The sequence below is a fragment of the Ovis canadensis genome, chromosome 24 (genome assembly GCF_042477335.2).
Source record: "Ovis canadensis isolate MfBH-ARS-UI-01 breed Bighorn chromosome 24, ARS-UI_OviCan_v2, whole genome shotgun sequence".
NCBI classification, from domain to species: domain Eukaryota; kingdom Metazoa; phylum Chordata; class Mammalia; order Artiodactyla; family Bovidae; genus Ovis; species Ovis canadensis.
In genome coordinates this window covers 53,855,725-53,868,166 of record NC_091268.1, presented here as the reverse complement: position 1 = coordinate 53,868,166, position 12,442 = coordinate 53,855,725, and the positions used below count along the sequence as shown (strand labels likewise).

General features: G+C 47.9%; 1 protein-coding gene across 5 annotated transcripts in view; it reads right to left on the bottom strand.

The window, feature by feature from the left end:
* Positions 1-12,442, bottom strand: part of RNF216 (ring finger protein 216) — a 120,681-nt gene that overhangs the window by 67,453 nt on the left and 40,786 nt on the right. For all 5 annotated transcript variants that reach the window (XM_069570014.1, XM_069570015.1, XM_069570017.1 and 2 more), the window contains 3 exons: positions 12,126-12,263; positions 10,784-10,932; positions 10,208-10,286 (listed from right to left, as the gene is read on the bottom strand). In XM_069570014.1, coding sequence (XP_069426115.1) covers positions 10,208-10,286; positions 10,784-10,932; positions 12,126-12,263 — 366 coding nt within the window. The remainder of the gene's footprint in view (positions 1-10,207; positions 10,287-10,783; positions 10,933-12,125; positions 12,264-12,442) is intronic.

Sequence of the window (12,442 nt, the reverse complement as noted above, 5' to 3'; positions counted from 1 at the left end):
GGGTTGGAAGCTCCCCTGGAAGAGAGAAAGGCTGCCCTCTCCAGTGTCCTGGCCTGGAGAAGTCCATGGACGGCACAGTCCACTGTCACCTCAGGGAGCCCCGACAGGACAGGATCTGACCCTCAGCAGGGCAGTGCACCAACTTTCGCCTGGGCTCCTCCTGCTGACCTCGGCGGACTGCCCTTGGTTTCCCAGCGCTGATCTGAGTTGCCAAGCTGATTCCCAGTCCATCTTCTCAAGGGACATTAGCATGTAATACAGACGCAGAGCACACAGCTGCCACGTGGCTTCCAAAGAGACGGCAGAGCTGGCTCCTTAGCCTGTTACACTGGAGATGAAGGGCAGTGGGTGACGTGGGTCTGGGTGGTCGATCCCACCTGGCCTCTGGGGACGAGAGAGGCCCTTCCATTTTCGGTATGTTTGTCTCAAAGTCAGGGAGGATGCTGAGAAGTAAAAGACCATTTACCTTCTCAGCGACCACATAGCAATCAAAAAATGACCTTGAATTCAACGGTAAACACAAGAAATTCTACCCAGACGCAGCTTCAGCAGAGGCTCCATTCTGATTCTGCCTGAACATTCCTCTCTGCTGCCTCGTCCCTTGCCTACATTCCTTCTCCCTGACACAGGCACCCAGGAGGATACAGGGTGTTTTCATGCTTGTGTTATTACCATAGCAACAATTTCTCTTCTACCTGGAAGGCTGGAAGCCCTGAAGCGCTCTGTGCTGAGAATGCAAAGAGGGGGAACCATCGCTTTGCACTCCAACACACATGCAACCCCCGTCCCTCCTCAAGGACATCACGATGAGGATCCCTAAAATTAAGGTGTTGATAGCCAGTAACACACAATGAGTGTAAAGACAAAAAGGAGGCAAGTGATTCTATAAAAAAATATTTTGTAGATTATCAATTCTTGAAGGATTTTTAACAGGAGGCCTTTAAAAAAAAAAAAACAAAAAAACCCTGAGATTGCTAAAGACTCTGACTCGAAATGCATCTTTCCTTTGATGAGGCCACAGGCACAGAAAAATGCATTAAGTGATATCAGCAAGATGTTTGAAAGCACTAAGCAATTACTGTGGTTTCCAGCAAGAGACGCGCGTGAGAGCTTCTGATGCCCGGACAGTCAGAGGTAGGCTGTTAGGAGTCTGATAAGTGATGGCTAAAGGTGGCCAGAAAACCCACAAAAAAGGGTCAGAGTTTCTATTTAATGAAGTGCGCAAACAGACCTGTTAATCCACAGCATCTTTTTAAGTACCACAGTGTATTTTAGGAGAGACCAAAACAACAATAGACAGACAAGGAGCCGTGTCCTTCTGCCAAAGGACAGTGAAAGGAAAGGCAAGCAGCCCCCACCTCCAGGCCTGCTGGCTGCACTGCACGTGGGGTGACGGCCAAGACACAAAGGGAAGCGCCCTCCTACGAAGACGATGACCAGCGACTGGGCTGTGGACACAAACCACCGATTGTTAAAAACCTTCCCTCTGTGACTAACTCAGAGTTCTCCAGCAAAACGCACTCTCTGTTTTGTCTCCAGGCCTTTCCCACACTCATCTCTCAGAATATCGTTCCCTGGGATGCCAATCCCTCTGAACAGGCATAAACAAAAAACCAAGAAGAAACCTGAATGGAGGGGAGCCGGCAGCGGAGCAGCTGAGACACAGAGGGCAAACCCACGAGCAGCCTGCTTTAAGGCACGGCTCTCCCCAGGGCGGAAAGGGGCTCTCCTCTCAACCTCAACGTTGTGGGCTCAAGTGACAGCAGTCATTTCTGACAGAACAGACTGGTCAGCAAAAAATTTAGCTTCAAAAACCTATCCCCTCTCCACTGTGGCATGCTGATAAGAAATGAAATTTTTTGAGTACATGATTTGAAAAATTAAGTGGTGTTGTTCAGTCGCTACGTCGTGTCTGACTCTTTGCGACCCCGTGGCCTGCAGCCCACCTGGCTTCTCTGTCCTCCACTATCTCCCGGAGTTTGCTCAAATTCACGCTCATGGAGTCAGTGACGCTATCGGAGGTAAGTCTTCTTTTGGCCCCCTTAACGGGACTTTACAACTGTCCCCGGTAGGGGAACTCTGTGACTCTGTGTAGCAGGTTCTACAAATCTGGGGGAGGAAGCGCCTCCCGTCTGGAGTTCCTCTGCTCACCCGAGTCTGCACGGCGCCTGCACACACTCAGCATCAGTTGCCGCCTTCCCTCAAGGGCACCGGCTGCTTTACTGACTGAGACAAACGATGGCCAGAGGGGTAAGCACCTCAGTTACACTGTGTCGTTTAATGCAAACCACCCCCCACTCCCAGCCCTGGGTACAGATTTACATAGAGATACAACTGACAAGCCATCTACAAAAGCTCCATCAAACAGGTGCAACTGTTCTCATTTTACAGATAAAGGGAATGTGGCTCAGGGAGATGACGTGTCTACCTAGGTCATGATGCCGGAAAGAGGAAGAGCTCAGATTAACCAAGAGACGTTCAAGAGCAAAAACCTCGTGTTAACCACTCCTCCAGACTGTCTGCTTAGCTGCCTCATGAACAAAAAGCTAGGGCACCCAGCAAAGGCCTGGCCCTGGAGCAGGGCGTCAAAGAACACTTCTCATGCAACTGTATTCAAAAAGAACTCTCAAAACAGAGAATTTATCAGTACAGCCCAGCAAAAAAAGTACTCGTCCCACACAATGCTGACACAGGAGAAAGGTAAGGCTCTTCATCCCGAACTGAACAGGAAGTTCTGTGATCTGTCCCCTAGAAGGTGGCAACATCTTAACCATTTAAAGTGGCTTCATTAAAAAGCGCTAAATGTTCTCCGAGGGCAGGATAGAGCGATTCCCATTTCCTGGGCGCAAGGGAAGTCAGCAAAAACCCAATGCCCGGCTGCTGTTCCGTCCTCAGGCCCCGAAGTCTACCATGAGAGCTCTGTCTGGACCACCTTGGTTTGGAAAGTCAGCAGCTGGCTTCTGAGTGCCGAGGGGAGAGATCTGAGGGGCTGTGCCAGCCCCCACTGAGAAAGCTGAGACGGCAGCGTTGCTGTGCCCACTCACCAGTCCCCTAACCTTGGACACCCCAAGGCTGCTGTCCCAGGCCACCGCAAAAGCGAATACGCAGCAAAGTGAGTCTTATGAATGTTTTGACTTCTGAGTGGATGTAAAAGTTATGTTGACACTATACCATGTACTATTATGTGTACAATAGCATTGTATCTAAAAAAGTTATATACAGACTTAATTAAAAAAATACTGTATTGCCAAAGAATGTAACCATCACCTGAGCCTTCAGAGAGTCACAATCCTTGTGTGATAGTAATATCAAAGATCACTGATCACAGATCACCATAACAAATATAATAATAAAAGTCTGAAATATGGCAAAAATTACTAAGATATGCCACAGAGACAAAGTGAGCAAATGCTGTTGGAAAAACAGCAACAGACGTGCTCAATGCAGGGCTGACAGAAGCCTCCATCTGTTAAAACAAACAAACAAACAAACAAAACTGCAGTATCTGTGAAGTGTAATAAAATGAGGTGTGACTGTGTAAGAATAAAAACTTTCTGTACAGTTGAGGGGAAGCAAAAATAAATGTTTTATTCATATTGGCATTTCACTTACCTTTCCCTATTTTGGGTACATATCTATCTCCTTTTAAAATAACTACTGCAAACAACAGCAGAGATGGTATTTAAGTTTTATTAAGGAAGGCAGAGTAGGAAGAGTTAAGCAATATTTGCTTTTCGTTGCCTTTCGTGTCTTCCTGGAAACACACAAACACACATCCCTAACTGGAAGATCTAGCTTCTCAAACACAGTGTTTAATGTGCTAAGATGTCAAGTAAAGAAGTGTATGGATTTGAGACGCCTATGATGAACAGACTCACTATGCTATGTACTATGGGAAGTTGACAAAAACTGGAAGCTGACAAAAACATTAAGACAAAGAGAGTTAAATCCTGAAAACCTCGCTGTTGTAACGCCAGCTCCGCCCAGCGCTCAGCGGGGGATGGCTCACAGGGATGGCCTTTGGGATCCACTCTGGGCTGTGCGCAGTGGCAGGGAGGCCCCACTTTGGGTTCTCAGCACCACCACTTTCCCTCGATGGACACCTCCTTGGATGACTCTGGGACCAATGGGAGCCTAGGGCCAGACAAAGCATCCTTCCCGTCACACCTGCACACCGCTGCAGCCTGAGCTCTTAAGTGGTTCAGCCGGAGCCCCCGGGCTCTGAGGGAAGTGACACCTTGGGAGAAGCAGGGGCAGCTGAGCGCTGAGGAGGAGCTCCCACCCACCTCCCTCCTGTGCACTTGCATCACGCAGCGTGGACTTCCACGCCAGCAGAGGAGCCCTCAGCTGGCGATTTAAAAATCCTTGTTATCCAGACATTTGGTTCTTCTCAACATTACTCCCTGAATAAAGGTCGTCCCTGAGAGTGGGAACAAGAGGATCAGGCTTCATTCACATCTAGATAAATGTAAAGGCCTGTGCTCAGCACAGGAGTCAGATGACTGGCTGGGCCTCCAATTATAGTGTGGCCAATAAGTGCCAACCGTCCACTGTCACAGCTGGAACTGCCCTGGCACTGACAGCTGGTCCAGGTTCATTTACATTCTCTCCACGCAGCCACTGAGCTACTGCAGGCGGCTGCAGATGCCTGTTTTTTAGCAACAAACTGGTTCATTGCAGATGTGAATTTCGGTGATATTTTACTGCTGTCGAGTCAGTTAACACTGAATGCTACCAAGGACAGGATGGGGCCTGGAAAGCATGAAAAGAGATGAGCAGAGAAGCTGGCAGGTGAGAAAGCTACATAAAAACAAGGATAAGCGACACTGGGAAAAGGTGAGGGGTTACACTATCACATTCTCATTCTTGGGCTCCACTAAAAGACACCAAGCAAGGAGGTCTTCATGGTTATTCTGATTAAAGTCTCACCACCCAGCCATCTCGCTAACAGCACAGGTTTCATGAATATTCCTAAACCTCTACCTTGTGGCCCCGGCTACCTTCCCGGAAAGCTCTACTTACACCTCTGAGTTTATGGAGCAAAGTCATGATTCTAGACAGGCAGAGAGAGGTCCGACAGAGAAATTTCTGACCCTAAAAAATATTCCAGAAGCATCACTTTCAAATCTCTTAATTTAATACCCCACAGTCCCAACTCAAACACATCCAATCCACTCTTAAAAGCAGCATGTTAGAAACAAACTGATGAATTCTCTGAGAATACACAAGACGCCGAGGGCCTCGACAAAGGCATTCCATCACATCGATGAAACAAAGACTCTCTCCACACTTCATCAAAGATACAGTGTCTTATTCTTCCGGGATTTCAGGGGAATGATTCCAGGCATTCAGGCCCTCCTCCAGATAATGCATTCATATAAACGCCTCATCTCAGAGTGGCACGCTCCTGGAATTTTAACTGGAGTTCAGATTACTGGCAGTGGCACTGCAATAGGGGAGCAGATGCCCTGAGTCTCAAAAGGGCCAAACTGGCTTGTGGCTCATTTCTTGAAGAGGAGCAATCCTCAAGGATGAATGGTTGGTTCAGCCATCTAGCTGAAGAGAAAGTACGTCATCAGGAGAACAGGTACAAGTGAAAAAGGTAACGGCATGTGCCCTAACAACAATGACATCTCTGATGTGAACTTCTGAATGAGCAGAGTGGTCTGCTTTGGTACTGAACCTAAAGCAATGCCGTCAGTTCTTACAAGGCTGTTCCGCTGACACACACACTTTTGAAATGCCCAAGAGAAAACCTCTCCTCATGGAGCGTTAGTGCCACCCTGTGGCCAATCTCTCCACGGCTCCTGGAGGAGGAAACGGCACCCCACTGCAGTATTCTCGCCTGGGAAATCCACGGACAGACGGGCCTGGCGGGCTGCACTCCATGAGGTCACGAAGAACAGGACACAACTGAGCACGCACACATGCACAGGAATATTTCACTTTTAAGTTCTCTCCTCTTTTCAAGGGACAGGTGGCAAGTTCCTGGTAGGTATTAACTGTTAACTGGCTGTCACTGCCTCAGGTCCCTTGAGAGCGCTATCCCTTCACTCTTCACACTGGGCCAACATGGATCTAGACCGTGAATGCTCCTGTGCCCAGGTGAGGATCAAGGCCCGAAGCACCCTGCAACGGGTAGACTGGGCGATGCAGTCTCTTCACTGTGAAGCACTACTGAGGGATATCCAAAGTTGAGAACCATTGGAGAGATTACTTTCAGCTTAGACAGCAAGACTCTTAAGGTCATACTTTCCCTAAACTCACCCATAAATTGCCTCCAGTGACCTAACTCCTACAGGGCCTCACTCCAGCCCCCTCGAGTTCCCACATTCCCTTCTGTTCTCCCCCAGGACTCCCTCCCTTCAATGTTTCTTACTCCTGACTCCAAAACCCTCCTACAGCCTAGATCTCCTCTGTGCTCCTGACCATAGTCACTTTCCAAATAAATACTAAGCACCTGATGTGTGCCAGGCCCTGGGAAAAAGACACTTACTGAATACTTCCACTCTCAAAACTCAACATGTCCAAAACAGAGTTGATCGCCTCTCCTGGAACCTTTTTCTAATCTATTTCCAATTATGAATAGTTCATCATCCACTCAGAGGTTCAAACCAGAACAATGAGTCCTCCAGGTTTTCCCCACCCCCCCAGTCACACCGCCTCTTTCTAATCCTATCTCCCGACTGTCTCTCCTCTTCTCCGCTCCCACTGTTAGCTCTGGTTCTCATGATCTGTACCAGTCTGAATGTGATAGGTTTGCTGCTGGAACAAACTCAAAATCCAATAGCTCAAAACAAAATATTTCTACATGTCTATCTTGGCAGAAGGAAAAGACAGTGAAAGATATGCTCTCTTTCCTTTTGAAATCGGGGTAAGAACAACATAACATGGATTCTACCTTATTAAAGGTAGATCGAAAGACTGAAGGCAGGAGGAGGGGACGACAGAGGATCAGATGGTTAGATGGTTATCACCAACTCGATGGACAGGAGTTTGAGCAAGCTCCAGGAGATGGTGAAGGACAGGGAAGCCTGGTGTGCTGCAGTCCACGGGGTTGCAAAGAGGTAGCCACAACTAAGTGATTGGACAACTGCCTCACTAACACATTTTAAGCATACAGTTCAGTGCATTAACCACACGGGTACCGCTGTGTGGCGCATCTCTAGAACTTATTCTGCATTTTGTGTGACTCAAGTTCAGGGAATCCGTGCCCCCTGCGCTAGCAGGCAGATTCCTGATCACTGGACTGCCAGGGTTGTCCTACAGTGGTCTTTTACAGGGAAAAACCTTCACCAATCAATCAGGCAATAGATTATGGAGGGCTCTCAACCTTCTCTGGATGCACCTTCTCTAGACTTATGCGTGTACAGTTCCAGTTTGGAGAGGTCTTCTGTTTCCGGGAGTTTGCAATCTCTTGCTCCCTCTGGTGTCTGTCTGCAGTACTGCAGGTTCTCTGGAGCTGCTGTCAGACGCCCAGCTCTTTTTTCTTCTCAGAAACCTTTATGTGAGCTTCCCAGGTGGCGCGGTGGGTGGGCAGGAGATGCAGGTTCAATCCCTAGGTCAGGAACATCCCCTGGAAGAGGGCATGGCAACCCTCTCCAGCATTCTTGCCTGGAGAAGCCCATGGACAGAGGAGACTGGCAGGCTATGGTCCACTGGGTCACAGAGAGTCCACGTGACTGAAGCGACTGAGCAAGCAGCCCTTGGGTATCTAGAGTATGGTGGGTCTCAGACTGAAGCGACTGAGCAAGCAGCCCTTGGGTATCTAGAGTATGGTGGGTCTCATCAGTGCTCCGAGTTGGGCAAGAGAGAAACCAGCCCCGTAAAGAGCTCTCCACTCTCCCAAAGCTGGAACACTGGAAATATATGTCCCACTTTTTGTTTCCCCTCGAGGCAAAAGCCACAGAGATGTAATGGCCTGTGTGCGTCCTTGGGAACAGCCAAGCCTGTCAGCTCTCTTTTGTTCCCAGAGGCCTCCAGGCATCCAGAGTATGCAGGGCCCTGTCAGGGCTGAATCAAGTGAGACAGAAACCAGTCCCCTGGGCAGTAACCCAAAAAACTGGAACACTGGATGCACGTTCCAACTCTTCCCTTCTCCAAGCAGAAGCTGGGAACTGGGGTTTTCTCCTGCTCTCTCTACACTAAGCCAAGGAAAGTGGCAAAGGTGCGTGAGCGTTTGCTAGTCCAAACCACTGCCTTTGTCCTTGGTGATCTGAAACCTGGTGCTCCCTCCTGGCCGTGCTGAGCCTCAGGAAAGATACAAGCCAGCCCCTTGGGGAAGTTCTCTGAGAAGTCTGAGTGTCAGATGCATGTCCCAGTCTGCTAAGGGGCTGTGAGGAGTTGGGCGTTTCCTCCAGGTGTGCCGCGTGTGCTGGACATGCATGTGAAGGACTCGGGGGGGGGGGTGGTGGTGGTGAGTTCCCATTTATTTCCCTACCAGCTGACTGCACTGTCTGGAGTACAGGAGCCATGTAATTGGTTTCGAGATTTCTCACAAGGGTCTGGTCCATGTATCGTTAAATCAGTGTTTCCTGGAGGGAGGAGAGTTTGGGGCTACCTATTCCATCACCTTGCTGACATCATTTCTAAGCGTATGTTTTCCCACGCTTCCTGCAAGTGACCTCTCATCCACACTCACGTTGCTTTGGCCCACAGAAACTACATAGCCCTCTCCAAGTTCGGCAGAGCGTGTATGTTCCTCCCACAGAGAGGAAGCAGAATACTTGGTTTTTCTGCCTAGGGTCTTAAGAGCCTGAAGGAGGCTTTTGCTGACATCCCAGGTTGGATGATCTCAGATACTCATGGGGCACTGTTTCAGACTCCCACGTACCCTGACACCTTCCTGTAACTGGCTTTGGCCTTCCAAATCATACACAAGCACTTTCACTGGTAGAGTCTAATTTGGCATCAGACCAGGAAATGTAATTTCTAGCTCAAGCTTAGCAATTCATGGAGACTTCCCAAGGTGGGCAGGCGACAGCGATGTGGAGCTCTCACCTAGATCACTCAACAGCCAGACCAACCTCTGCTGTTTCAGCTCCAGCCCCACCTCAGGATGGTGCTGAAGGCCTGCATACACGGCCCTGGCCCCTCCCAGCTCATGAGCCTCAGCCTTTCCCGTCACACTCCCAGCACCAGTCGCGTCCAGGAGGGGACTGCTCCCTGGACCCGGAACATTCCTCCTCTTCACTTTCATGTCACTCCCACCCTGTTCTTCCTGTGGCTACTGGCTCCTTGCTCTCTGTTTCCTAGTTCAGGCCCCACCTTCCCAGGCATTCTAGTGGTAGATGCACTGGAACCACGCAGGACAGTCAGCTACTCTGCTTCTTAGTTCCAAGATGCCAGAGATGACAGCCTGGGATGGGAACAAATTACTAAATGGATACATCAACTGTAAGAAAATATCCAGATTTTACACAGAAATATTAATGTTGAAAACTAAATGAGAAGTTAAGTCTGTCAGTCTAGCTTCTCCTTCCCTTTCCAATATCCACTTTCATTTCTTCACTTTCCAAAAGGGTGGGGGGTGGGGGAGATTTTAACATTCAACTCTGCTCATTCTATTTTAGGAAAATGGCTGAAAATATACTTGTCTAGCTAGATGCCGATACGATATTCCTTAAAAACTTTTAAGTGGCTTATATAAACGGTTGACAAATTTCAAGACAGTCTCAGCTCACGAAGTAGGAGTCAAAGAAGAAAGACTTTCGGGCAGCTTTGGTCTCACCCTACACGACCAGTCCATACGGGAACAGCTGAGGAAGTCGGCTACCAGATGTGACAGAGATGCCACCGTGGCGCCCAGTTGTGTTAAAGAAATACCCTGTGGACTTTGAAGGTGGCAGGATATGTGTGAATGCACATGTGCAAAGAAGTATTTGAACACGACAGGATGGGGAGACACGGAGCAAGAAAAATACTGGCACCATGGAAAAACACAGACTCCTTCACATTCTACACTACAGTATCTGCCCTTCAGGAAGATGGCATAAACCAGGGATCCAGGGCTATGTGATTAAACATCATTTCTGAAACAAAGTCAACCACCTCACAAGGTACCAAATTCATCTGCTTTCATGCAAAGGAGAGCACACCAATCCTTCTCAGGGGTCAGCATGCAGAGGACCAGCAAGGACTGTGCCACTAAGGCAGTTCATAACACCAAATTCAACTATGAGTCTAGAAAAGGCATTTGCCTCCCTACCTTTCGACAGCGAGGATTCGGACAACTGAACCTCTTCACGTCACTGTCCAGCAGAGCAGGAAAGCTGCAGGAGGGGCACCTAGAATCAGAACCGCAGAAGGAAGGTTATTCAGAACACTGAAGTCTGACTGTTCATTCTAGGACGGAGTTTTCAGCTGGAGAGCCACACCTCCTTTTACTTTTTACTCTTCATTAAAACACAGACTGAGGCACTCTGTGCTGGCTCTCCCCAGGAAATGCAGGTGCCATTCTGAGTCCTGCCTCAGTGCAAACCACTCAGTAAACATACCTTTCTGAGAACTCTACATACGTCACCTCTCTTTTAACTCAATGTAAAAGGACTATAGCTAGAAGCCAGATGATTAAGAGATGCCATGGAATGGAGGTAAAAATCTCAACTGCAGATTTTTCCATTAATAAAATTATTCTCTTATTTCAAAGCAAAAAATTGCCAGAAAACCTGCAGCTAGGGCTCTGCCATAGAATTTCACTGTCAAAAGGAAAGGGCCGGGCAGTCTAAGTCTCCCTAGTGGGGAGCAAGCTGGCAGATGGCGTTCTCCGACTCCGGGAACTCACCTGACAAGCTCATCAGCGTAGGCTGCTGCGACCTCTTCCTCTGCTTTTCGCTCGTAGTATTTGTACAGGATGGTCTGGGGAAGCACCTTCTCCAGTTCACTGGCTGGGAATGAGCACGTGCAGCTGCCCTCCATGCAGCTGAGCTCTGACTAGAATGGCACCGCCAGGAGAAAAAGGGGAAAAAAATGTAACCCAAGTTTTCAGAAGCACACACACAAAAATTTCAGTGGTTAAATGCGTCTTTCAATGGAAAGAAAATAAACAGTGGTTTCAGAACAGACTCTGAGATGGTAAAGGTCCCCTCTTCTTTGAGAAAGCACTCTCAAAATAAGAAAACCATGAAATAAAAACACAAAGTCCATCTTTGATTCCACCTGAGGACCTCTACCAGCCCAAACCGGAATATATGAAGATGGGAAGCAGATGAGGATGGGTAAATGGCTTAGCAGATTAAAAGAAGAAAGTTACAGCTCAGGTCTGAAAAGAAGGTACTCAAGATAAGCAAGCTGACTCTCTCTCTAGTTCCTGGAAAAGGTGGAGATGAGCGGGAGGAGGGGCGAGGACTGACACAATGCTACTGCGTACTCCAGAGAGGACAGCACAGTGTACACACGACTCTTTTGTGCACTGGGAAATTAAACAATCGTGTGACTCATTTTATTGTGAAACATATTATACTGCAGTGGCCTGGAACTGAACCTGCAATATCTTTAAGTATGCCTATATTCTGCTAATCCCATCCACTCTCTTAGTAACTGCTACTCAGCCCCTGACTAAACTACAACTGATTTCAGAATAACTGATGTCAAGTCGTTTGATTACTGGTGTGGCACTTATGAAAAGCAACTGTGATTTTCGAGTGTTTGTTAAGACAAAAACTCTGAATTCTATATTGTGTTATGTTGGTGTAAAGAGACATTGACTTTGCACAGAGAAATATAATCTTGCATAAAATATTATTCATTTTAATACAACTGTATAAAATCTTTTAAAATTTTTGTTAAAAACATACTAATTTGCAGCCTCATATATTCAATACAGGCTGCAGGATTCTCTTTTGGTGTTTATCCTTCGTTTTATTTGTGAAGAGGAGTGAAGAAGCTGGTGCTCCTATGAGCCAGGCGTGAGAGCATGAAGAATTAAACCACTCCCTGAAAAGAAACCTAGTGCGCTTAGGACCAACATAATCACACAAATGAGAGGCTGTCGAGGAATCACACACATCAGCATGTCTTAGCAGCGTTCCACCTCATCCCAGAAAAGGTATTTCCATGAGGCATTTCCACTTGTCTATAAATGCAGTCTCCACAGACGCTGTATGGACACACTGCACCGTTCTTACCTTTCCAGATCCAAAGACTGCCTCTTGGGCGTATCTGATGAGACACTCTTTGCAGAATAAGTGAGCATCAGCACACTGTGTCAGCTCCTCGAATGGGAACTCCCCATAGCAGCAGCGGCACTCAATCAGCTGGCCATCCTGGAGGCAGGCAGAAACACGTCAAAGTCCCTACACTCAAGTAGAGGAGGCAGCCATGTTTCATATTCCCCCACCCCAAACACATTCCGAGGTGAAAAGCAATCCCTAGAAGCCATAAAACAATGATGAGCTGTTTTCTGCTGTAGAAATCTAGCTTAAGATGCCAGTACAAATATGAC